Raw genomic sequence first — 25,760 nt, forward strand, 5'->3', positions numbered from 1 at the left:
ATTTAAAAAAAAACCTGATTCCATTTTTTGTGTTTTTCGTGTAAAGAACAAAGAACTACAAACTAGCGGACCTCGTCTGCTCATGAAAACTATAAGATGAGCTGCAGATAAAGCTGAATGTGTCCGTGACGTAGAAACCATCCGTTTAGTTTATCTGCTCGTCACGTCGACATCGACATTCTGTTTAATCCTTACTGACTGAATTAAAATAAGGCAGATTTAGAAAAGGACAGAATTTGAGTCCAGATGTACAGAGAACAACATTTATTAGCAAAACTCATCTTTTTATTCATATATAATAGAGACAACATACATAAATATACTAACTCTTTCAGACAAAGTAGAATCTTTAGCCTTTCTGATTCTTTGATTCAGAGACCAGAAATAAGTCATTTGTTTCAAATATATACATTTAAATTAAACATACAGTTTTACTTGAATCAAAGGAAATGTACCAGGTACAAACGTCTCTAAAATGGATTAATCGATTTAAAATGAGAATCAGTGAGATTTAGACATTAGAAATGATGATAAAAAACGAACAGACGTCTCTCCTAAATAGACTGAACTGTCGTCTCTCGCAGCACCAGCTGAGCGTCCAGATGCCTCACTTTAAATAAAGTTTTTTCCGAAGGAAATCATTTGTTTGGTAAATATCCGTGCAGAGTTTTGTAGTAATTTGGTGAAAAATAACAAATACTGACTTGAGGAAAATGAACTGAAGAAATTCTAGTCTCTATTTTCTCTTCTCAATTTGGGGTCAACATTTTTCATGAAATACCCGACAAAGCTGAAAGTATTTTCAGAAGATCGGCCCGGATCCCCGTCAGCAACAGAACCGGACCAGGGCTGCAGAACCCTGAGAACTTTGGACCGGCTAAGAGCAGCTCGGTTCAGTTCTACCTGGATCCTGGTGGATCGCCCATTTATTTTTCAGCACAAAGACAGAAACTTTTCTTTAAGGTTTTCACCTGAACTGTAACATTTCAGTGGATTTTAGCTTCTCCAGTGGAATTTTGAATCTTCTCTAACTTTATCGGCAAAGACAAAGTAGAAGTCAGGAGCAGAACAAGCCTATAAAGAGCCAGAGCCTTTAAGGAACCGACCCACCGGGCCCGATTCCACTGGGAATCATTGTTTAAAACATACTTTGTTTTTTTTAAACAAATGCATAGAACATGGATGTCAAAGACCAGAGCTGAAGGTTGACTTGGAGGCCTTCATCTCCCGCTCAGAGGTTTTTTGGAAATGCCTTCTTTCTCCCCGTGGGAACAGTCGCTCCCATGAGCACCAAGGAAAGAGCCCACCCATTATTAAAGAGTTACAAACAAATCCTCCAACGTCCGTCTCCAGAAGGACTCTGGTTATCTCCAGTTGGGTCTTGAGGATTTCCCAGAATCCTTAGAGTGAGTGGAGCTGCCGCTGTTGTTTCTTCTGTGGCCCTGATGGAGAGTCAGGCCGTGAAGAGGCGAGCGGGTGGATGATCGGATAGTTCGATTTCTCTTTAAGGTGGATGTGGGAGAGGAACCGGAAGGATCCAGCAGTTTGGGAGAAACCATCCTTGTGGATGCAGCAGCCGACGGACTAGCAGGTGTGTTTTTTGTGGAGGTTTTGAGGGAACCAACTGTGGGCGGCTGGGAACGAACAGAGGAACCGAGGGTGGAGTGGGTTTTTCTGAAAGAAGAGGATGCGGTGCTTCGGGTGAAACCCGGCTGGACTGTCGGTGAGGTGGTCTTATGCAGAGGAGTAGTTGGAGCGCTGACGGTCCCCCCTCTTCTGCCTTGAGCTAGCACGTTCAGCGTGGAGCGACATATCCTCTCCTCTGCTTGGACCGCAGGTTTTGTTAGGGGCTTTCTCAGCGATGGCTTTCTTTCAAAGTCCTGGTTCTGGTTTCGAACAGACGCATGAACGTCTAAAGCCTTGGAGTCTCTGGTTTCTGGGGTCTTGTTGGTGTTGGATCGTCGGAGGGCAGCAGCAGTTGAGGGTCTTTCTCGTAGAGGCGTTTGCTGATGCTTTGCAGAGACTTTGGCTGAGGACGAAGAGCTTTGGGAGGTTCTGCTGATGGGCACGACCCTCCTCATCTCCTGATTCTCAGATTTGGTGAGGGTGCGGACCGGCTTTGATCTGTCTGCTGCTGAGGTTGTAGGTTTTGTCGCCACAAGTCGGGCTTTAGAAGCAGATAGGTCCTTGGCTTTAGGTGAAGCTTTGTTATTTTTAGGGGGAACTTCAGATGAACTCCTACAATCCTTCTTGGATTTGCCGTCAACTTTTGACTGTTCCGCCACATTGGACTTTTTATTAGAGGTGGCAGAGGGCATCGACTCTGCTGGACAACCCCCCAGGAAAGCTGCTGGTACCACGGTCTGAGAACGGGACGCGGGCTGAGGCTGGCTGCTGACGGGCGCAACTGCTCCTTCGTTGGGGAGGCGAGGGTCTGAAGAATTGTCTGAGGCAGGAGAGCTCTGGTCTTGATGACCCTCCAACAGCGTGGAGCTCTTTTCACCCACAGCGTCGCACACGCCTGTCACACACCACACAATCACCTTGTCCTCTTTTCCTTCTCGTGGAGAGGAAGACGAGGGCTTCTTGGTGGTTTCTACATCGGCTCTTTCGGTCTTTCCAGGTTGGTCGGTGCCATCTTCTTCCAAATCTGTGATCACCACATCATTGGGGTGATGAGTTGGTTTGGTGACCCCCTCCTGCTGGAATGCTTTCAGTTCAGAGACCAGAGTGCATTTTTCTAGAACTACACACATGTTGTCTGTACTGGAAGGGTTTCCTTGGGTCTTCTCATCCCTGCAGGGAACTCCATGACTGGATCCTTCATCGTCTGTCTTTGTTCTGGTAGCGTCTGTGCTTGAAGTGGAGAGAGTCGTCTTCTGGGAAAGATCTTCCTTCCTTCCTTTATCGTCTTCGTGGTTTTTGTGGTCTGGCTGTTCGTTTAGATTTGAGGTAAGCGTGGATTCAGAGACGAGTGGAGAGTTTTTGTGCGTCTCACTGCAGTTCAGGTGAGGTGAAGCGGCATGGTTGGTGTTTTCGCAGTGCCCAGAAGGAGATCCTGATGGTGGGCTGGCAGGGGTCACCCTTGGGGAAGGCGGTCTTGTTCTCTGTTCAGGTGACTTGATTCCTCTCAGTCCTCTTGGCTGAGGACTTTTTGGGTCAAGCCCCATTTCCAACAGTGTGGCTAGTTCCCGCTCAGCCAGGACAAACGACAAATTGGACGGCGAGTTGCGCGTTCGCCGTAGGCTTCCTGCGCGATCCTGAGAGGCTTTGTGCTGGGACCGTGGATGGGACTTGGGGCTCAGGAGCCCCATCAGGTGCTTGGTCTCAGTTTGTAGCAACGAGGCGGCTGTCACGTCTGCCTCACTGCTGCAGCGCATCCCGATAGCTCCTTTTGCCTGCGGCACAGAATTGATTTAAATTAGAAACTAACCAAAGTTTAACCTTTTGACCCTACAGCTTTAGCCCCAGTGATGACGATCTTCAAAACACTGTAACTCTTCAACCGTTTACGTACATAACGTCATTCTGACAGACTCTGACAGGGTATGCAGCACTTTACAGTATCCAAATGTTTCCATAATGAGTGTAAATCTATCGGATTCAGCTTTTTCCATTGGAAATCCATTGGAATTATGAAGATTAGGTTAATGGTCAAAGAGTTACAGCAGGTTAAAGAAAATTCTTTACTTGGTGTAACATGTTTCGGTCGTGCGTGGCGTTTTAGTCTTTCTACCTGTTCTCCTCCGGCCCACGAATGCCTCTTAAGCTCCTCCACTTCCTGCGTGTGTTGGCGCCGAGCCGCCTCCTTTGCCTCCCTTTCCATGTTTTCCTTTAAAGGAGAGGATTAAATGACATCTGTTCCTTCCTTCATTCCTTCCATTTACTCATCGTCATCCGTCTGAGGACGTACTTTGGCGGCGTTCGTGAACCTCAAGCAGAACGTGTGGAAGATGCTGAAGCAGTCGTCCAGCTTGAAGGCGTGGACGTCCTCGCAGAAGAAGTCGATCAGATCGTTGCCTTCCTTCTTTAGCTGCTGTCGACTGGTCCGCAGGGAGCACAGAGAAGACGTGGCGCTCTGGGAAAAACATCAAAATAATTATGCAGCGTTCCCTCGTCTAAAAATAACCAGCCATTGCTGAAATCTGGAAAGCAGTCAGCTTCATCTTTTGAACGTGTTTTAAGGCTGTAAAACTCCTCACTACACACTTTCTACACTTCTCTCTTTTCAACTCTAAAAGTTTAAACGTTTTCAACAATCAAAGAATAATATAAACGTAGCAGACTGAAGGCACTCTGTAAAGCAGACAATGGAATACAGCCAATCAGAACGCAGAGCGCAATGTGCTGCCAAAAAACAAAAACATTCTTAATGGCAATAAAACAAACCCACCAAACTGAGAGGTCACATAGGGTGAACCGCGATACAGCGAGGGGACACTGGATAATGTTTTTACTATAGCAGTGAAAAGAATATAAGGACAAAAGGATTTAATTTTGTAGAGTTTTGTTGTTTGTTTAGATCACATTAAGCAAAAAAACAAACAAAACAAAGATACCCAAAATGAAGCAAACATATGACAAATAAAATTGTCCCACTTAAATGGTTTTTGGAAAAAATTGGTTTGTTTTTCCTGTTTGAAGCACCATTTAGACACCAGAGCTGTTTAAAGAGAAACGGGTTTGGGACCAGGACCGGATAAAGTCCAAACGGTGCCCATGCCTACGTACCAACTGGGAAACCGAAGGGTCTTTCCCAAACTTAGTAAGTTTAAATTGTAAGTCTTTCAGAATCGTATCAATGCTGGACAGGAAGTGAGGGTCTTCTTTACAACCTATGACATCATCGCCTATTCTTTATGAAACAAAACATTTCATGTCTAAATGAATAAACTGGTGACCAAAGCTGCGTGTGATGGTCGCGTCTTACCTGCAGGAAGGCGTCCAGCTGCTGCAGGAGCTCAGTGTCTCTCTGGACATTCTCCTCCAGTGAGCGCGTGCGGGAAGTCAGCAGCTGTAGTTCTTCATCCAGAGTTACCAAGGAGATCCTAAAGAACCACATGAGATAAAAACATCGGTGTTTTCACACTGCTGAAGGTTGTCTACAGGAGAATGTTTGCAGCACACCATCAGCAGGGGGCGCTGTTGGCTCTTTAATGGTGGAGATCCACAAGGATTTGGTGGATCAGAGTCTCCTAAAGGTAAAGTCATGTCTGACCTGGACGCTGCCTGGACGTTATGCAGCTTGTGAGGAAACTCCAGCAGCTTCTCGTCTGTTTTCCGAGCTTCCTGAAGGAAACAGGAAAGGTTTGGTTTTTATTAAGAAGCTTTCTCTCAAAAATGGAAAGTGGAAAATGACCAACACACCATCACATCCTTTTAGCATTAAAGACAGTCTGTTTATCTGTTTGGACCCATTCTTCCCAGGATTCCCTTAACCAAAGCATAATACTATCCAGTCTTCACCCAGACAAACGTGTCCTTTACTGTCCAGTTAGCACTCAGGAAAAGAGGAAGCAGTTCAAACAGAGAGGCTGCAGCTCACCTGAGCAACAAAGTGGAGAAGGTTCATGCCCGGTTTGTTGGCCTTGGTGTCAGCCAGAGACAGAAGAGACGACAGTTTGAAGCCGACGGCGTTTCCTGCGTAGCCTCCCTGAAAGAGACAGAACTCCAGGGTCAAAATATAAAAAACACACTCTAAATCAGTGTTTTCAACCTCTTTTGAGCCCAGGCACACTTTCTCCTTAACATAAATCCTGTGGCACGCCAGCATCCAAACATTAAAAATTGAGAAACTCAGTCTGGATTGATGTGCAGTCCCTCCACAATCTCACATGCATTTTTGTGATAATTGTGGCAGAAAAAGCTTGAATTTGCAGCTGTTTTTTCTAAAAGATGTAATAAAACTTAAGTTAGTTTTCTGTAATATTTTCAACTAAATTATTTGAAATTTTATCCTGGTAGTTGTTTTTTCCCTCCAGTTTATGTAACCTCAAGAAACAAATCTTTTCTTTCTAAATAGTGATTTATTTTTTAATGTTAGTGCAAAGGCAAATGTAATTTTTTGAACAATGTGATCACAATATGTTTGATACATCTTACACAAAAAAATAATATTTGTTTTCCGTAGCTCCACAAAAAGTGAACATGTTGAAGTTTTATTAGTTTTTCTTTTGTCTTAATCAAAGATGAAGTCTTTGAAAACTTTAACAAAAATGTTTTATTTCTTTTTAGATGATTAAACTGTTTCAGTTTAGTTTAATTGTCTGTTGGCCATTTCGCCTTTGTCCTGTTTCATCAATGTTGTTTTTCCTTCTTCTTAACGTTAACATCTAAAATAATCCAAAGACATTATTAGAAAAGTGTTTGAGTTAGAAAGATGACTTGGACCAAACTCTGGGATGTTTGGCTGTTAATGAACACAAACCTTGAAGGAGAACTAAACTGTTGACCTGTGACCTCTGATTTCATCAAGAAGATTTAAAAACTGGTTGATGTGTTCGTTGTTGTTTCAAGACGTTTACCAGGGAAGACTCATTTTATGCTGAGACGCTGTCACTTTAACAGAATGCATCATGGGAGATGTAGTGATGGCAGACAGACTCTCTTCTCTGAGCTTCATGGTTTTGTTCAGTTGTTCCACGGCTTTAGCTGGTATTTTTGTTGGAACTGAGAGTCTTTCTGAGCAGAATCAGAACAAGGAAGTGAAGACTTTAACCACTTCTGATTGGTCAGACTGATGACATGTGATTAAGCCTCCAAGAATGATTGGTGGAGACAGTTAAAGGGGCGGGACTGTTCAGAAAACAGCTGTAGCTGCGGCTAAATCGCGGTACCGTCATTCTTATCAAAATGTCTTTGATAGAATCAAATAAACACAAAGAAAAAAAGTATTTTATGATCTTTCATATTCCTAACTACTCTGTGTTTTATCATGGCCGGTTTGGATGAACAAAGAGCTGAAATCCTGGAGATGGGAAATGTTTTAAGATCAGTGAATGAGGGCAATTTCCCACGGCACACCTGACCATCTCCCACGGCACACTATTGAGCTGCGGCAAAAAAAAACACTGATCTAGAACCATAATATGTGACATATCTGTAGGAATCTGAACGCCACTTTACTCTGCCACCTCAACGACGAAGACAATCCAAGATGGGAACATGTCCTGTTTGTGTGTCCAGTATTCCTTTGTGTTTTTTAAGAGTTTTTACAACTTTTTAACCTTTTTTTGTTAAATATGAAGCCAAACCTTGATGTACTGACCCCAATGTTTAGTATTTTATCACTTATTTCACATATTTTGTGGGTTCTGGATGTTTTTTGGAACTTGATGACTGCATTCTTCTGGGTTGAGGGCTTCCTGGAGCTTCTCAGGCCTGAGGCCGCTGCGGCCTTCACCAGATTACCCGGATGGTTTATCCAGAAACCAACTGCTCTGAGATGAGTTTTGTTTGACAACTGACTTGTTGTCATTGTCCTGGCTGTCATTTTTAAGTCCCAAATCACACAGCAATGCTTTCAGAGTCTGATCCCAGACCACAGATCTTTTATCAGAGGATTTTTCTGTCTTATGAGGTCATCAAGACTCAAACGTTCAATCAAAGTCCTGCTCCTGCGTGACGTTTGCTGAATCAGTGGCTAAACAGCAGTAATCTTTTCTTTTGAAGCATCCATTCGTTCCTCACATCCTGTCCAATTATTCATGAGAGCAGTTCTCTGCTTACAGCATTGAGGATGTTTCCGGCCTGCAGCACCAAGTGGAGAACAGCATGGAGCTCCTTGCAGCTCATTAACTCTGGAAAAAAACAGAAAAGAAAACAAAAGAGAGAAGGAGAGTTAGGAGGAGAACTTGTGAATCTAAAACGTGTGATGGCTCGAAGACTCGGCAGCTTCGTTAGCGGTTCAGGCGGTGATGAAGTTCACACACACGCTGCCAATAATAGCACATGTGTGAGTTTGAGACAGGAGGAGTGAAGACGTCTGGAAGGTCACACTCCTGAAATACCTGACGAGGTCGTTACCTTCGGTGGCGGAGCGAAGGATGCTGATGTCGCGCTTCATCGCGTCGCAGGAGGCGGGAAACTCCTCCTTCAGCAGCATGGACTCGATGCGAACGGAGTAACTGCAGAGCAGGGTCGTTAGAAAAAGGTCAGGCACTGAAGAACGCCTTGTTTAGAGCTCAGGTGAGGAGGGCTCACCTGGGCACCTGGATCAGCAGGTACATGAAGGCATCTGCCAGCGCCAGCTGCGCCGCGTCGCCTCTGAACGCCTCCAGCTTCTTCACCTGTGGGGAGCAGCAGACTCGTGTTTGTGCTCTTCACTCCTGGATTCAAACATCTGCCGGTGTGCAAACCTCACCTCCTCCGTCTCTGGCAGCAGCTTCAGCAGCTCCCTCACAGGCTCCGCCCCAAATGACTCACTGTTGCCGTGGCGAATGTCCTCGATAATTGCCTCGTTGGACCTGGAGGGACAGGTTTTAATTAGCAGAGACAGATGCCTGCATGTGCTAAAATGATGCATCCGTTAGAATTCAAGACAACTGGAAATTAAATGTTTGTTCCTGATTATAGTTTAGTGTCTGCCACACATTTAAGCAGCGATAAATGTACATTTATAGAAATATGACATCAGTTTCAGCTTTATGTTTATTAAATCCACAGTTACTGACACAAAATCTTCTCCAGTTTGTTGCTTTTGTCCACTTTTAAAACCAGCTTGTTGTTGGTTTGTGCTTCAACGACTAAAAGAAACACATTTTGTCTACAGATGTTTTTAGATCCACAGAAAAGCTGCATCGTTCAGGTCATAAGGTCACAGAGTTTAAAGCCTTCAGAACCCTTCAGAATTCAAGTTTATTTCAAGAATAAATGCTGAAAAAATAAAGAGAGATTTTATTGTTGACTATACCCATCAAACAATATCTTATATTCTTGAAAGTTCAATTAATTTAAATAAAGTTGCTACAAAATCTTAAAGTCGTCTTCTTCTTGTGAGCGGTACAGTTTAAGTCCCACTCCAACTATATTAATTCTGTTGCAAAAACATTTCCAGATGTCTTTTTACTACGATTAAGCAGTTTTTAGCGGAAATCATAAAATTTATGTTGTTTTTTTTTAGTACATAGTTTCTGCAGAGCAGCAGGATCTCATTCAAACGTTGCCTCTGTGTTGTTTTTCAAATTGGAAACTGACCAATCAGATGCCTCAATAAAAGTAGGTGGAGCTTGCTAGACCCCACGTCCAATTTTTTGACAGATTTTGCGTAGCCCGTTTTTAAGAAGTGAGTGGCCTTCCAACAAACTGACTCCTGATTGGCAGGGGTGGTTGCCATGGAAACGTCGACTAAGACCAACTTTGAACAATCTCTGCTTAATGATGTCGTCTGGCTCCAACACGGACCGTTGGTACCGAGGAAAAATGGCGTCTGAATCGACTTCAATTGGTTGCAGCTGGAAGGAAACCCTTTTCTGTGTGATTTCACGCCGACTTGGTCCAGTTCACACATACAGTCAATGGGGAAACCTCCATCCTGTCATCAAGACGGCTGTAAAACGTCTGAACGGGGGGGGGTCAGCGTTTATTTCAGGCCTTCAGATGATTGTTGAGAGAACGCGACGCTCCAAACTCAGAGACTGTGCGTGCTTGCATGCATGCGTGCGTGTTTGTGTGTGCGTGACGCTCATGGATGGCTGAGTGACAGCACGCCTCCTTCCTGTGGCGCCTTGTCCTTTCAGACTCCCTGAAGCCTGCATGTCGGTGTGTGTGTTTGGTAGCACACACTCCCAGCATGTTGGCACAATCAGAGCATCATTTTTCAGGACTGTCATTGTGTCGCCTCGTCTTTGTGATAACAGAGCTCGGCCGTTCGTAGAGGATATTTTTAGGAAATGTCTCATGATGCAGTCCGGATTTTCCTCGTTACACTAAACATTAGGTTATTAGGGCCTCCTTAGTTCCCCTAGCTCACAGTGACGCGGCTGAGCCGTCATGCCACACAAACCTCCGTGAATCACCCATTTCTGAACATTCGCTACGTTGGTTTACGTTCTTACACAACTCAGGATCTTTGCCACCTCTGTTTCAAACGCAAACACCTCCTGATGAGGGCGTGAAGTCATGTCACGCTATGGAAGACACCTGCAGCGTGTTGCAGAGTCGGCCTGTTGGTGACCCGTTTGGTTTTTCGTCATCAGACAAATGAGCCTCTGAAATCACGGCCTCCTCCTTCATGCATCCGTGTGAAGGAGGCGTCTAACCAGCAGCTGTCGGGTGAAGGTGAAGGCGGACTTCACCCTGGACGGTTTGACGGTCCAGCACAGAGACACACAACCACTCACACAGGCTGTTGGGATACTGGGCTATGACCATTCCATCTGGAATCTGTCCCAGTATGAATATTTGTGGCGTTCAAGATCAACCACTACACTCCTGTGTATTTCCGCCTCCTCCCCATATGACTCATGAAGTAAAACAGGAGACTCTGAAGGTGTTCTAGTATTTCATGCAGCTGTTGGTTTCAACAGAGTGAGCCTCAAAGCAAAGTTTACCTTCTGAACTGTTTGAGGAAGATCCCAACGTTCATGCCTCTCTTGGAGTCCAGAATAGACACCTGCAAAAAGGGGGATTTGTTAGCATAGAAGAAGCCGACAGACGCCCCCCTCCATCTCTGCAGTCGTGAACCACCAGCCCACCTGCTCCCTGGTTTCTCTGAACAGGCCCTGGCTCTTCGTCCGTCCCGGCTTGGCCGCAGCATCGTTCTGACAGAACAGCTCCTCAATTTTCTGCACATCAATCTGGAAGTTCTGCTGCACTTGGTCCTGACTCCACACATTGGCTCGCCCTTTCACCTGAAATCCACCATGATGTGAATGAGAAACACAAAACCTGCAACAGAACCTCAAAAGTCCCAGATGTGACGCCTTAAATGAAACGCTGGTACGGGAGGGCGCCGACGTGATGCCAGGAACTAGAGATGAGAAGCTGCAGCTCTACCTTTTCTGCTGGAATTGTCTTCCAGAAAAAGCTCCTGATTCTTTTCTTCTTCTTGGAGCCCATTTCAGGTCCCGCGGGTGGAGGTGGTGGAAGAGGAGGAGCAGGTGGAGGAGGGACAGGAACATCCGGCAACGTTTTCCTGTCGTTTCTGTCATAAAATCCAGTGGGGAAGCTTGACGGCATCACCACGGCAACAGCTACCTCCTGCTCCTGGAGGGGGAACCCTTCACTCTTATTGCCTTGGAAGACGCTGTCCATGACATGCATCCCTACGGCTGGGTGGAGCAGAACCACTGGGTGGAGGTCCCCTGGAATGATGGCCAGACAGGACATAGATGAAGGCCGCTCATCGCGTCATGGAGACCAGAGTCGGATGGATGAGCGAGCGAGCAAAGACGGAACTGAAAAACAAGAGAAAGAGGAATGACATTTACTAATGAGGAGACGAAGGAGCCAATCAGTAAACAACAAAAGTTAAAATTTCTCACAGGAACACAAAGTTGCAAAAGGAAGCAGATCCCCCGTAACGTCCATGTTTGACCCTTAAATACCACAAATGTGTCTGGCGACACAAAATAAAGACACCAGAGTCTTTGACCATTCACGCATAAACGTAAATCCAACTGATTCTGGAGCAGAAAAAGCAGCTTTACTAACTTTGTGTTAGTAAAGTGTTGCATATCAGCATTAAGCCGCTTTTCTACACTTGTTGGAATTACAAAGAGTTTTGGTAATTTGCAGAGTGTCAAAACTGGAGCTAACGGTCTGATGTTAAAGACCCACTCCAATGAAAATGGTGCGTTTGGTGTTTTTATCGTGTTCTTGTAGCATTTTCTCATGATGGAGGACAAACATTAAGAAAATTAAGCTTAAAAAGATATTTCTGAATATTTCTTAATTCAAGTCATTGTGAATCAGGAGCAGATGAAAAAAACGCAGTTTGCTCTGCTCTATTCTGATGCGTCCACTGTCAGACAAAAAGATCCATGACCGTCTTTGTTTTCCTCGTCTGAGCTGGAATCTGGATCCAAACTGTACGACTGGTTGGATAAAATATGGCTGCCATTTTTGCTGCACTGGTTATGTTAGTTTGGGGCTGTGAGGGGCTGGAAGCTAGCAGGAGTGAATGTAAACAGAATGATGTCGGGAAGCAATCCTAAACAAAAGACCACTGGGAAAGTTTAGTCTGTGTCTGTGACACACAAAGAAACCCACCTTCTTTTAATTACCATAACTCTTCAACATTTTACCAAACTTTGCTAACTTCACTTTAGTAACCTGAAAGTGATGCTTTTTACAAGTTCCTCTCAGTTCTCATGGAGATGGCTGTACCTCAGCGGGTTCAGAGCGGGTCAGGGGTTTGAAGACCAGGCTTAAGACTATCTGTACATTCTGGATTGGAGCATCTGCTAAAAACTGGGTAACATCAAATACGATCACATTGACGTCATCTCTCTGCTTTTTCTGCTTATTTCTGTTCAGAGTCACAGGATTTTACCCAACAACCGTCAGGCAAAAATGGACTTAAAAACTTGCGTAGCGGCACTTGAACATTAACGTTCTGAATGCCCGAAATGCACAAATAAGCGCGTTTAATTCAATCTTCAGTTCTGTTTTATGGATATAGCCCAAATTCACAGCAACAGTCGTTCGTCTCAATGGGCTTCGTAGCGTTTAACCAAACTTATCATCAGAACAAACATTTGAGCCCAGTGTGAACGTAGCATCAGGGAGAATCTGGAGTCACCGGTGAACATGAGAAGCATGTTTTTACCCACGCATGAACGAGGAGAACATGCCAACGCCACACCCAACCGGGATTCAAACCAAGACCACTGTGAGGTGAGAGTGCTAAACACTGCACCACAGCACATCCCCACCCCATATGTCTTTTTTACAGCCCAAAAACCCCGAGCAGCCCTCATATTCACTTCTGATTTGTTAAAAAAAATAAAAGCATGGAAACCCAAAGGGCAGCTTTATTTTAGTCTGAAAATCAGTTTAGGCTCTTTTGTTCTGCTGTCATAACTAATAATAAATAAAGCCGTCAGGCCTGAATTCTTCCTTTATGCTACACTGATGCCGTGTGGGAGCCACTTGTTAAACAAAAACCAAACCATTCTGCTCTGATAAATGTAAATCTCCTCTGAATATTTGACTGTTTTTCTTCATTTTTATTGTAGCCGTTCAGAGAAACTGAACAAACGTCTGTCCAGTCTTTTGGAGAATGTGCTATGCTGATGATAAAATAAAAAGTAAACAATAATACAGCCCAACCAAGTTTTATTTTGAAACACACGAGCAGCAGATGAAGCATTGGTTCAGTCTTCGGCCTCCTCTTCATCAAGTCTTCTCACTAATGGTGGTATCGCTGAAGATCAGTGGGATCCCCGCCGATGAGGAGCTGCAGTCCCACTCACCTTCCCACCAACTCTGGCTTCGTCAAGCGTTCTCGGAAATCTCATCAGCAGGAAACCCAGAAACGGTCCCACGCCGGATTACAGCTACATTCCCGCACAGATTAATTATTGAAGAAAAACAGGGGCTGACTCCCGCGTGTGGAGGTCCGGATCCGTGTCCACAAACATCCACACCACCGGCCGGTGAATTAAAGATGAAAGCCTGGCCAAGAGCGTTGCATAACTCCGTCGCCTGGGTTCTCCCATCAAATGTCAGCCTGAATGCAGGCGACAGTGGGAGCTGGTTCTGAAGGAGACGGAGGTTCTTTCACATCCTGAGGTGATGGTTTGGAGAGCAGCTCATTTCCAGCATTAAGGGACTCTCTTCACGCTGAAGTGAAGTAATGTTCATTTTAAAAGAAAACGGCTCAATTCAAACGTCTTTCACTGTTTTGTTCCACTGAAGTGTGAAAATACCAAGCTGCTCTACAGTTCTTTACAATGAAAAGCTTATTTAAACATTAACACCTGAGATTTAGCGTATAAAGCTGAGAAAAGCAGCTTTGAAATGATGTGTTTTACATGATTAACACAGAGAACCAGTAACGCTCAACTTAACTCATGTAAAAACAACATTTTACTAACGTTAAATCATTATTTTACACTTTACAATCATAAAGTGTTTACCCAATAAACATAAACAGCTCATTTAGACACAGAGAAAAGCAGCTTTGGCCGTTTATGCAACAATTTACTACGGTGAAATGCTGACTTTTTTTAAACTTTTTTACACTTTTCTAACGTAAAGTGTTAATAATAATAATGGATTGGATTTATCTGCGCTTTTCAAGACACCCAAAGCGCTTACATTATGTCCATTATTCATTCACTCCTCATTCATACTTAGTGATGGTAAGGTATGGTTGTAGCCACAGCTGCCCTGGGGCAGACTGACAGAGGCGTGGCTGCCATTTCGCGCCTACGGCCTCTCTGACCATCACCGGGAGCATTCATGCACATTCACACACCAGTGGAGCCACACTGGAGGCAAGGAGGGTGAAGTGTCTTGCCCAAGGACACAACGACATTTTGGCTGGTGGGAGTGGGGATCGAACCGCCAACCCTTCGATCATTGGACGACCCGCTCAACCACCTGAGCCACTGTCGCCCGTAAAGTGTGTTGCATTTTCAGCAAAAATCAGCCCTGCACTGATGTGTAAAACTAAAGTAGTGAAATGTTTTACGCGATCCTAGTAGACCAACTGATAATGGCCTAAAGGGGAAGCGGCTTTTCGTCGATATGAAACACTTCACTGATATAGATTTACTAACGTAAAGTGTAACTTTTTAACTTTAACACTTTCATTTTTGTTTCTGCACTTTGCAAATGTGAATTGATTTTGCCAAATCAAGGTAGACCAGCTGATTCTGACGCAGAGAATAATAGCCTTAGGCCGACATGATGTAAAAACAAGGATTTACCAACATAAAATGCTGTTTTTACTCTTTTTTTACACTTCATGAATGTTTCATATTGACCTAAATTCACTTTTTTTCGTGTCAGAATCCGCTGGAGTTACATTAATTTAATCTGTTGAAGAGTTACGGTAATTTCAGGTTATTTTTGCCATCGTCTGTGACAGCTGTTAACAGGTTAAAAACCTTTTTATTTAATTGTTGTTCTTTAAAACAGCAATAAATCTTTTATGCATTTTTATTCATTGGTCTGTCTTGTTAAAATAGCTCAACTAGTTCAAGCAGAATAAAAACCGAGTCAGTAATAAACCAAAACAGACAAACAGGTGACACTTTGCTAGAACTGAAATATTGGCTTTACATTATGCATTTTGCTTTAGCTAATTCTCAGCACTGATTTTAAAAATGTCAGCCAAAATATTAACATTTACAAATAATAAACTTATAAATTAGGAGAAGTATTACCTTCATTTTTATTATAAATTAAATGTCTTCAAAATATCAACTGACTGTGGTCAAAGTCCAATTTAGAGAATCCATATGAAAAAGTTTTAAGATCACGTAAACCTGTGACTGAATATCTTCAGACTAAAGTCTCTGCGTTGATTCCAAACAGTCACATTCAGCAGAACCATTTCTCTCATCATGCCATCTCCATGTTCTCCATGGAGAACATCCATGTTCTGTTTGGGTTCCGGCTCCGCCTTTGGACAGGCTTTGCGATCGCTCAACAAACTTCTATGTGGGTCTTTTGATTGGCAACCAGAGTCTGGGATTTAGTGACATCACAGGCTCAGAACCTCCTACAGAAGAAGTCTTACTTGGTAAAATGAGGTCACTTTAAGACCAAAAAACAGGTTTTGACCTTTGAACCAGGTCAATAGTAAATCTAAAGGTTTACAGCAGGAGAAAAACACAGAAGTGAGGATGTATCTCCTTAAAATGTCAGCTTTTGCTCCTGTAGATGGAGCTGGTGTAGCTCCGCCCTCTTCATTTTCTGCCTGGTGTGGTGTGAGAGTGTTTCTTGACGTCTGCAGATGCTCCTTGACAGCAAACATTCAGGACGTGGTTTAATTCCTCCTGCAGCTTGATGGATTGGTTTTCCTCTTTGCTCTAACGAGGGCTTCAGAGGTCAAATCTGGGGGGGGGGCTGACGCGTGCTCCTGTGGCAACACATCAGTGCTTCCAATCACCGTGGTAACAAGGTTCCAAACAACACACAACCCAAATGTTGTGCGTTTCCCTCTCTGACGGCTCCGCCTTCAACGCCTCACAGATAAATGACCAACTTTCAGGGTGAATAGAGCCGTTTGGAACCCAAGTGTGTGTAAAAAATCAAAAAGACAACAACACTGAAACGGACCAAATACAAAAAAACAACAACAAAGGCTTTAAGAGAAGCAAAGAAAAGCAGGTGTTACGGTAATGTCCCAGAACAACAAAAACGCCTGCAGCAAAGCCGCAAAGTGAAGTATTTCAAGTGCTTCGGATTATTCCATCACCACAGACTCAGACATGAAAGCAGCGCGTCCACGCTGTCAGCAGAAACACGCAGATCCACGCCGTCCTTTCCCCCTAAAAGCCACTCAGCTGTTAGTTTAGCGGAGACCTGCTGCACGCCAGCCGTGTTTTACTGTAACGCCGGCACCACGAGTGTGAGGAAAAAGCAGCCGCACATATTTCCCATCCGCTCAGAACAGGGAAAGCCCATCGATACGACTGTTGTGGTGAATTTGGGCCATACAAATAAAGTTGAATTGAATTGAATTCAGGTCGTTCTTTAAGGCGAGAATGAAGCCACTTTTGTCTTTTGTAAGTTTACAACAAAGAAAGAAATTTCACAGCAGCAAAGTGTTGAACTGGACTGCAAATACCCAGAAGACTGAACAGAACACGGACAGGAACAGAACCGCTGATGTTCTGCTGATCATTGTGGTGCCACAGCAGCCTGACTTTTACATAACTCCAGAACTGACTCAGGAACCTCCGGATGCATGCTGGGAAATCTCTAGTGACAGCGAGGCGCTCAGTCAGAAAACAAAAAGCCTGATTCAAAGGCATCATTGAAGACTCGTCGCTCGGCTTCGCTCAGGCGACCCAGTTATGGTCCGCCCCAGCGTCCACATTCCTGCAACTCTGACCCCAATACGGCTGACCGCTCCACACGGGGGACGCTCCTCTTCCTTCTGCTACACTTTTCCTGGCAGGAACTGGCAGCATTGCAGCTCCAAAAGTCACAGGAACGGAACTGTAACTCCAGTTTCCTTGGTCTAGAGAGCAAAAACGGATTCATCACAGTTTCTGAGTTACTATGAGCAGCAGGTGGAGCCACTGATGCCTTCAGGTAAACATGGAAAGAAAAAAATTAAACACCATTCATCATAAAGACGCGTTCTACTGAGCAGCCTCGGCCACTGTCGGGCAAAGTTGAAGAAAGTCGAGTTTCTTTCTTCTGTCTTGGAAATTATGCTTTTATCACATTTATAGAGAAACTGCCTCAAGCTAACACAAAAACTTTTGGATTAAGGTGTCTTTTTGGACCAAAATTGATTGTTTTTATGTAAACGGAAATTGAAATCTCTCAAAGAATGTGTGACATTCCATAGTCAGCTCTGTTTACTATAAATGCTGGTCAACATGACAAAACACCATCATACAAAGACCAACAATCAAACACCATCAACCAAAGACCATCATACAAAGACCAACAACCAAAGACCAACAACCAAAGACCATCAACCAAAGACCAACAACCAAAGACCAACAACCAAAGACCATCATACAAAGACCAACAACCAAAGACCATCAACCAAAGACCAACAACCAAAGACCAACAACCAAAGACCATCATACAAAGACCAACAACCAAAGACCATCAACCAAAGACCAACAACCAAAGACCAACAACCAAAGACCATCAACCAAAGACCAACAACCAAAGACCAACAACCAAAGACCATCATACAAAGACCAACAACCAAAGACCATCAACCAAAGACCAACAACCAAAGACCAACAACCAAAGACCATCATACAAAGACCAACAACCAAAGACCATCATACAAAGACCAACAACCAAAGACCATCAACCAAAGACCATCATACAAAGACCAACAACCAAAGACCATCAACCAAAGACCAACAACCAAAGACCATCAACCAAAGACCAACAACCAAAGACCATCATACAAAGCCCAACAACCAAAGACCAACTACTATCGTCCAACAACCAATGTCCAAAGACCAACAGCTTAGAATACTGTCTTGAAACAGCATAAAGATATTTTAATGTTTACCATATATAGATTAATTATACAACAATATTATTAAAAAAATAAAAGCTAAATGCAGTAGGTTTTGTCAAATTGTTGTGTTGTTAAAAACTGAGGGACTCTGTTACAAGTGTCCAGTTTCATATTTCTGTCATCAAAGCCCTACATTAGCTTTTGTGTCCATGGTTTCAGTTTGGGTGTGCAGTTTGTTGTTCATGTAGTTGTTTAGTTCATGGACTGAAGTCAACCTCAACTGGAGGAAACTCTGGATTGGTCGGACACTTTTGTGTGTTTCTAAGTTGTTGTTTTTTTTTTCTTTGGTGCTAAAACAGTTTTAGTTCAGATTATTTACTTTTAGCTTCTTTTGTGCCATCGATGTCATCTGACAAGCAGTCTCAGTTAAAGATAAACTAAATCTGAGGAGTTCAAAGCTGCAATGTCTCACTAAGAAGCACAATCAGATCAAAACCAATATTAGCTTTGTTGGTTGAAGCTTTTCATCTTAGTTCCTGTTCTATATTTAACAAGGATGCCACAATTCTAGGATACTAAACAGTATGTCAAATCATTGAACATCTTTGGGAAAGTGAATCATTGCATCCCTACTGTATACATTTGCACTGTATAAGTTTATGTTAAAAGTGTCAAACCCTTAAATTTAATATGCTTAATATTGCTTTATCACTTTACCCCAGGCTTGTGAAAAACGTAGTATAAAAACTTTATGCCGATGATATGTTGATGTTTGTTCGAGCTTCATCAAGCCGCCTGAAGAAACGCCGACAGAAACATCTGTTTGAGAGTGATGCCTTCAGTGACGGTTTGACTTCTCGTTACTTAGTTGTGCACCGCTCCAGTGAAGGAGTACAGTGAAACACACACAGAAACCTGTTTGTGAGACAATGCAGCAACAAATATTTACACAAAAACTTCACCTGACCTCCTTTGTGTGGCACAGCAAAGCGAACACAAACACAAAGACGCACTAATTATTAACGGAACAAAAACACTCAGCTTTTGATGACTCATGCTGTGCAATCGTTATTAAAAGAGATGAGTCATTACAGATTTATATGGAGGTCTAGAGTCAGACAAAAAAAGGAAAACCACAACATTGTGTTGCCGTCATCTGGTTTGTTCTGAAAAGGTGGCTTTTGCAGGACTCAGTGACTTTGTGCATCATTTTTCTCCAACCAAACACTAAACCAGGCTTCATTCACTGAAGCAGAACTCCACCCACACCAGGCGGGATCTGGCGCAGAGTTGCAGAATCAACGCAGACGCTCATCTTCCTCCCTATATTTGTATGAATTCTGTCTCTTGGGATTTCTGCGGGTTGCAAACCAGCCGCTTGCCGCTGAGCCGTCTGACGGGATTAGAGCTCCCACACTTTCTCCAGCGGTGACAGATCTCCTGACGCCTCAGTCGGAGGATTACAGACCAGAGTCACGGCTCTGCTTCAACTGTGGAATTCCAACACAGAAAAAAGAAAATCCAAGAACTCAAAGACACTGACCCAGATTCTGCTTCAAAAGGAGCAGTACATGTTTTTATATCTGTGTTTAGAAGACAGCACAGCTCCTAAAAGAGTCCAAAGGCATGTATGAAGTCCAGCTGATCCGTCCGACCATGGACAGGTCTGCCAGATGGGATCTCCAGTTCTCTGCTTTTGGGTTGTGGCAAAGCTCAAGTCTCGTGCTCCAAATAAACTCTTACTGAGCTTCTTTTGCAGATGTTAATGTAAAACCAGGTTAACGTGTGGAGATACCTTCAACCAGAATGAATTTCATCCGGGAAAGCAGTTTATTTTAGACAGTTTGAAATGTGTAATGTTGCTAAAACAGAAGCGGCCTTCACATCAACCGTTGATGCATCCACATCTTCAAATGCCAGCAGGTGTAAGGCTTCCATCAGGTGTCCTAAACCATTCCAAAAACCTTCACTGGTTCCAAAAAGACAAACAGCAGCAGCTGGGAACACTGGCTGAACCAAAACATCCCACCTGTTAGTCTGTCAGCCATGTCTCTGCAGAATACAGTCATCATCTCACAACCAAACATGAGAAGATTCATTTGGAAGATTTTGTTGTTTTTTTTGTTTTCAGGCAGATTTCCAGAGTCCAGAACTGTGAAGAAGCTTTTACCCTTCCACATCCTGAACTGAAAAACTCCTGTTGGATTTCCCCTAAATTAACAAATCTGTGGTTATCCTGGAAATATTTTCCAGAGTAAAGATGAGGCAACACACATTCCCAGTAAAGGTCTATAGGTGGAAGGATGTTTGTGTGAAGGAATTCAGTTTTTGTCTTGGAGTATGACTGGATTGTGCTCACAGATTCGTAGGGAGTTAGGATTTTTGTGTTGTGATGCTCTGCTAGCTGTCTCAGGTCAGAAGTGTTGCAGCTTTTGCTGTATCACTCGGTGAGAGATTAACTCACAACCCAGCAGACAGATTAAACTCCAGAGAGAGTTGGACTTTTGTCACAGTCAGGTTAAAGAGGCACTTCTTTGTCACGGTGGGTTGATCTGTACGGGCGCTGTGGGTTTTTGGATGTTTCGGGCCCGTAGAGGGTCGTGGAGGGAAGCGGTCGCATCTCAACGGGACCACGGGTGTGTCTTGAAGTTTCCTTGCAGCTCGTACATCCACCTCAAGGGACGTCATGAAAAGGGAATGTACCATTATCTTGAGTGTTGTAAGTGTATCCTGAAGTATTTGTAAGGTTAATGAAAGCTGTGCGAAATTAAGATATTAGAAAATTGCAAATATTAGTCCATTAATGAAGGTGCATTTTTTTTTTTTTTTTGGAGGGGGAGGTTGAAATAAAAAATGTGTGCGTCATGCGTGTCTCACCTACTAATCTTTTCGTGTTTTATGGGTGTTCACTACAACCTGTCACTTGCAGCATGCATGAAATTTTGTGTGGGCTACTCGCTGGCCCCCTTACAGCAGGTTTGAGCGTTTTTCACCCTCAGTAAGGGCTGTTGTGTCCAGGGGTTTTAGTCAGAAGAGGAAATGAACCTTTTAATTATTTTTATTTTAAATTACTTTTATTTATCCCACAATGGGGATCAATCCGCCAACCCTTCGGTTATTAGACGACCTGCTCTACCGCCTGAGCTAAACTGCCGCCCTCAATATAATAAAACTATGTGGTCACCCATCCAGAATCTAGAATCAGGTGTCCCAATCACTTGGTCTGGCTACAGGTGTATTAAATCAAGCCCCTCAGACTCACAGTCTGTTTGTTTGTTTTTTTGTTTTTTAATTACTTTTATTTGACCTCTGACCAAAGACCTCTGCTCTTTGCAGATGATGTGCTGTTGTTTCCAACACTAAGACAAGGATGGTAATGAACTAATCAAAGGGGAAGTTTGACCATCATGAAGGAGTCCTGCTTTGGTTCTAAATAAATATTTGATGAAAAAAACAGTTTATGATTCAGTTTTTCTTCTCATATTTCTTTATTGGACTTCATAAAAAAAGCCTCCATGTGTGACTTACTACATTGTGTCAATTTGAGTCAAATTCTGCTTTTGCTTTTTGTTTAAAAACTCAGACAGTCCAGCTGCTTCACATTTACTTTACCAGCCTACGTATTTATGATTTCCCCAACATCCCTGATGAATTTTCCAAAAATGTTTGAGTTTGGATGCAAAAGGTGTTCAATCCTTTCAGGGTAACAAAAGATCTGAGTCTGTTCACCACCATAACATCCAACAGAGCTTAACTATCTGAGTGACTACTGTTTTTTTAATGATGGAATATGAATCCAACAGAAGATTAGAAATATATTTTTTAAATATCAAACCAAAAAATGTCAAAAATACAGGAGTGATCGATGAAAAACTGCTTCATAAGTGAGGTCAGAAAATTAATTATTCAAATCATCAGTTTAACAAAAAGGAAATAAGCAACAAGATGACCAAAACTTAAAAAACATTTAGCATATTTCAGAAAACCACATGAGAAACTACAAAGGAATGAATCCAAACAAATGTCTACAAAGAATGGAAAAATCATCTCTGAAGACCAATAAAGGATCCTACAACAGAAACCATCATTTTCAAAGAGACCAACAAACTCCAAAACTTAACAGAGCGGGTCAGACGCACAAAGAGAGGAGTCCCACGGTCGCCATGGAAACCCCAGCCAAAATCCCTGAAGATGAGATGTTTCTGCCTCATTTACAAGACAAGCGGCAGTGAGCACAGATGCTGGTGAAAATAAAAGAAAAGGAACACACACGCACACACACACACACACGCGCCTTAAAAGAAAACGCTGATGCAGGTTACGTAAGGTTATTTACCAACAAGAGAAGTTTCCGTTTACAGATTCAAAAAATGAGCAAAACGTTGGAAAATCCTCCTTAAGCTCCACGAAGAAGCTAAAGTTTACTGCTGTGCTTTACAGCCGGGGGGGGGTTGAGGAAAGCAAACGGCTGGGTGAGCATCCCTGGTCTTTGAGGTTACCATAGCGACAGGAAACACCCTCCAACCTTTAAAATATTACCCAGCAGAGCTTGAGGCAGGTCAGAGGGTCGAGCAGGAACCTTAACTTCACCAACAGACAGCAGCGAGTTTCCCAACAACAGAAACGTCATCATTTCATTCTCAGTCAGGGAAATGAACCTAAAAGGTATGTTCGGGTCCCGTAGGTGGATCAGTTTCCTCAGGTGATCAAGTGCAGCAGTCAGGTACGTTTTTACTTTGGCGTGTCACGGGTTTACCATGAGACCAGCCTCATTTCCAAAAGGGCAAAATTCAGTCCTAACGTGTGCCAACAACAACAACCACCTGGCCGGTCAGAGGAGACACTGGGGGCCAAAGGGGGCACTCCAAAGTCATCCTCTCAGACAGAACCGTTCCGGGCCTGAACGTTTCAGGAAGGCCTCACCACTTTCAAACCCAGAACTGTTTTCTGTTGACAGACCAAACATGGAGGCTGAGCCTAAAGGCCAGGCTGCCCGTCTGAATGTGAAGCAGGAGAATTTACAAGCAAACCACAACAATGGAGAGCAGCTCCAAAAAGCACAGCAGACCATGGAAATGGAGGCTACTCTGACCTTATATGAGCACAGATTCACTTTAAACCACATTTCAGGCTATTTATCACCTTTTCTAGTCAGCTTTCTGTACAAAATGATATGCATATTCCTGCCAACTGATATTTTAAAATGAAACTATGTTCTAAATTATAGTTTATTGAACTAAAAATGACATGTAAGCAGCACAAAAAGTGAAAAAAGAAATGGGGCAATCATGAAAAATGCATCTCCCAACATTTACAAGCAAACCACAAAAATGACAACAAAGATCAGAACTAAAATTAAAGAAAGAAAATAGAAACTGTATGAAAGAAAAACTGGAATAAACAGCATTTCAAAGCTGTTTTTGTCCCTTTACATAAAAAACACAATTTCCTTTACCTGTTTGATCGATGTAAACATAAACAGATGACTGACTGGTGTTAAAAAGAACGGCTGGATTATAATTCACGGTTGGAAAACTACACAAAAGCAGCGAAAATGACTAAAAATATAAGTGTGAATTCTGAGAAAGTCCCTCTGAATTCATCATAGATCCTGATAAGCAGTTTTCTGCTATAAACAGACGCTGCCATGTTGGTTAAAATGCAGCAAAAACATGTATTATTACTATTATTCTAAATAAAGTCTGTTTATATTTTGTAATATTTTTATATAGTTAATCACAACAATTAATTATCACTTAAAACATCGCGTTGTACAAATTAACATTAATTGTCTGTCTCTTCACAAAGTAAACACAGCTGATTTGAAGGAAAACTCACCGGAGCTTCTGTGACACGAGACCTCGCGCGTGGAATTAATAAATAAACGATAAACTCCCGTGAGAAGCTGCTCAATTAAGATCTCCGTTCAGTTGCAGAGCATCTATAAAGCGGCGCGCGCCGGCAGCTCGTGCAGCGTTCTGACGCCACAGGAGAGCGCGTGCGAGTGAAGCGTCAAGCTCAAGAGGGAGGTGGTTTTCCCGGCTGGTTTGCACATGCGCAGTCTCAGTTGGAAGTACCGATGAGCGGCCTCCGTCCCGCGTTCACGCCCAGCCGTGAGCGTGCGTGTCCGGCTCAGATAAGAAGAGCAGAGAAACACGCGGGACTCCCACAGGAACGGTCACGGGGGGAGCACCTACAGGGTCATTTTGGCACGTCACGTGCTTCCTCAGTCAGTCAATGGAGAAAGTAATTAAAGACTTGACAGGAGTTCAAAACGCATGCGCAAATGTTCCACCAGAACAACGTAATAAAAATACATGGAAATGTAAAAAAAAAAGTATCCTCCCACCCTTTTACCCCAAGCCAGGTCCTCTACCGGAGCCCTGGGAGCTTAAGGGGCCTGTGAGGTATCTTAGCTGTTCCTAGCAATGCACCTTTCCAGGGACCTGCCAGCTTGGGGTTTATTGCCCCTAGTACCCCTCCACTATGACCTTCACCTTCTAGGCTTCCCTGTTTTTTCTCCGATTTCTCATGTTCCTTCTTCCTGGTGCTGACATCACTTGGTATTCCCCTGAAATGGAAGTGCGAGACGACAGAGTGGAGGGTTGCGCCCGTAACTCCTCTCAGTTAACCCTTGTGCTATCCAAGGCACTTTAACATTGGGAGTTGGGTCATCTAGACCCCACAAGACAGTGCGCTGAACCTTTTTTCTTCAATGATTTGTGATCTTCTAGGACCATGGCAGCCATTTTCATTGAGGATCAACTCCATTCCTGGTTTGCTGCAACGCGTCTTCATCCATTCCACGCTGTATGATGGTTGCTCACGCTAAAGCGGGGCAGACGTTTCCAGCTTGAAGCACCGCCGGACACCGTTTGGTCCAAAAACCACAAAAATCTTCAGAATTCAAAGCGTTAACCTAAAATCCGCCAAATTCATCAAATCAGAAAACCCTTTTCAATCAATTTCAGCACAACTGGATTGATTTAATTGGTTTCATCCTTTCACTAATTGGAAAAAAACTACCACCTTTTTGTACATGAAATGATTAAAGCTTCCTCTCACTGTTCTGCTGATGTACTGCACCTGATTCAACCATCTAACATCTGATTTTCTATTTAAAAGGTTTGGGAAATCACCAGAAAGATCAAAGGGAAAATCCACCAGAATATCACTTTCCTTTCATTAAAGTTCCCTGTTTTTGTGTGTTTTTGTTTTCTTGGTCTGTGTGTGTTGTGTCTGTCTTTTTTCTGTGAATTGTTTGAAATAATCTTTACGAGTGTAAACGAATGAACCTGCCTGTTCCAAAGTGTCAAAGCTCAAAGTTGTGACTGTAAACCAAAACGAACCTTCAAATCCAAATTCCCAGTTCTTTTTTATACGTCTAATGTCAAAACAGTTACTGATCATACAGATCCAACATTGATCCATTTAATTCAGGCGACTTACCTTTGTGTTGGTGAAGAGGAATGGTAAACGGTTTTTCCGTATACAGCAGTTCTCTACCTTCCTCTGAAGGCGAACACACACACACACACACACACATTCACACACTGCCTTACAATGGCGCCAGCCTGTAACCACCAGGACCGACTGTTGACGACTTTCCGTCCAAACCAGACATTTTTACAATAATCTGGAGGAC

At 43.3% G+C, this 25,760-nt stretch overlaps 1 protein-coding gene across 1 annotated transcript; it reads right to left on the minus strand.

The window, feature by feature from the left end:
* Window positions 1-327: 327 nt before the first annotated feature.
* LOC101157847 (FH2 domain-containing protein 1) lies at window positions 328-24,126 on the minus strand. Its single transcript, XM_004086730.4, has 14 exons — window positions 23,954-24,126; window positions 10,996-11,396; window positions 10,695-10,850; window positions 10,551-10,612; window positions 8,363-8,465; window positions 8,203-8,288; window positions 8,026-8,126; window positions 7,729-7,799; window positions 5,546-5,653; window positions 5,219-5,289; window positions 4,931-5,048; window positions 3,914-4,078; window positions 3,737-3,832; window positions 328-3,398 (listed from the first exon to the last, which is right to left on the minus strand). Exons 2-14 carry the CDS (start codon window positions 11,326-11,328, stop codon window positions 1,365-1,367), a joined length of 3,504 nt encoding a protein of 1,167 aa, XP_004086778.2. The 5' UTR covers window positions 11,329-11,396; window positions 23,954-24,126; the 3' UTR covers window positions 328-1,364.
* Between the last annotated feature and the right edge of the window lie 1,634 nt (window positions 24,127-25,760).

Source organism: Oryzias latipes, chromosome 18 (genome assembly GCF_002234675.1).
Source record: "Oryzias latipes chromosome 18, ASM223467v1".
NCBI lineage: Eukaryota > Metazoa > Chordata > Actinopteri > Beloniformes > Adrianichthyidae > Oryzias > Oryzias latipes.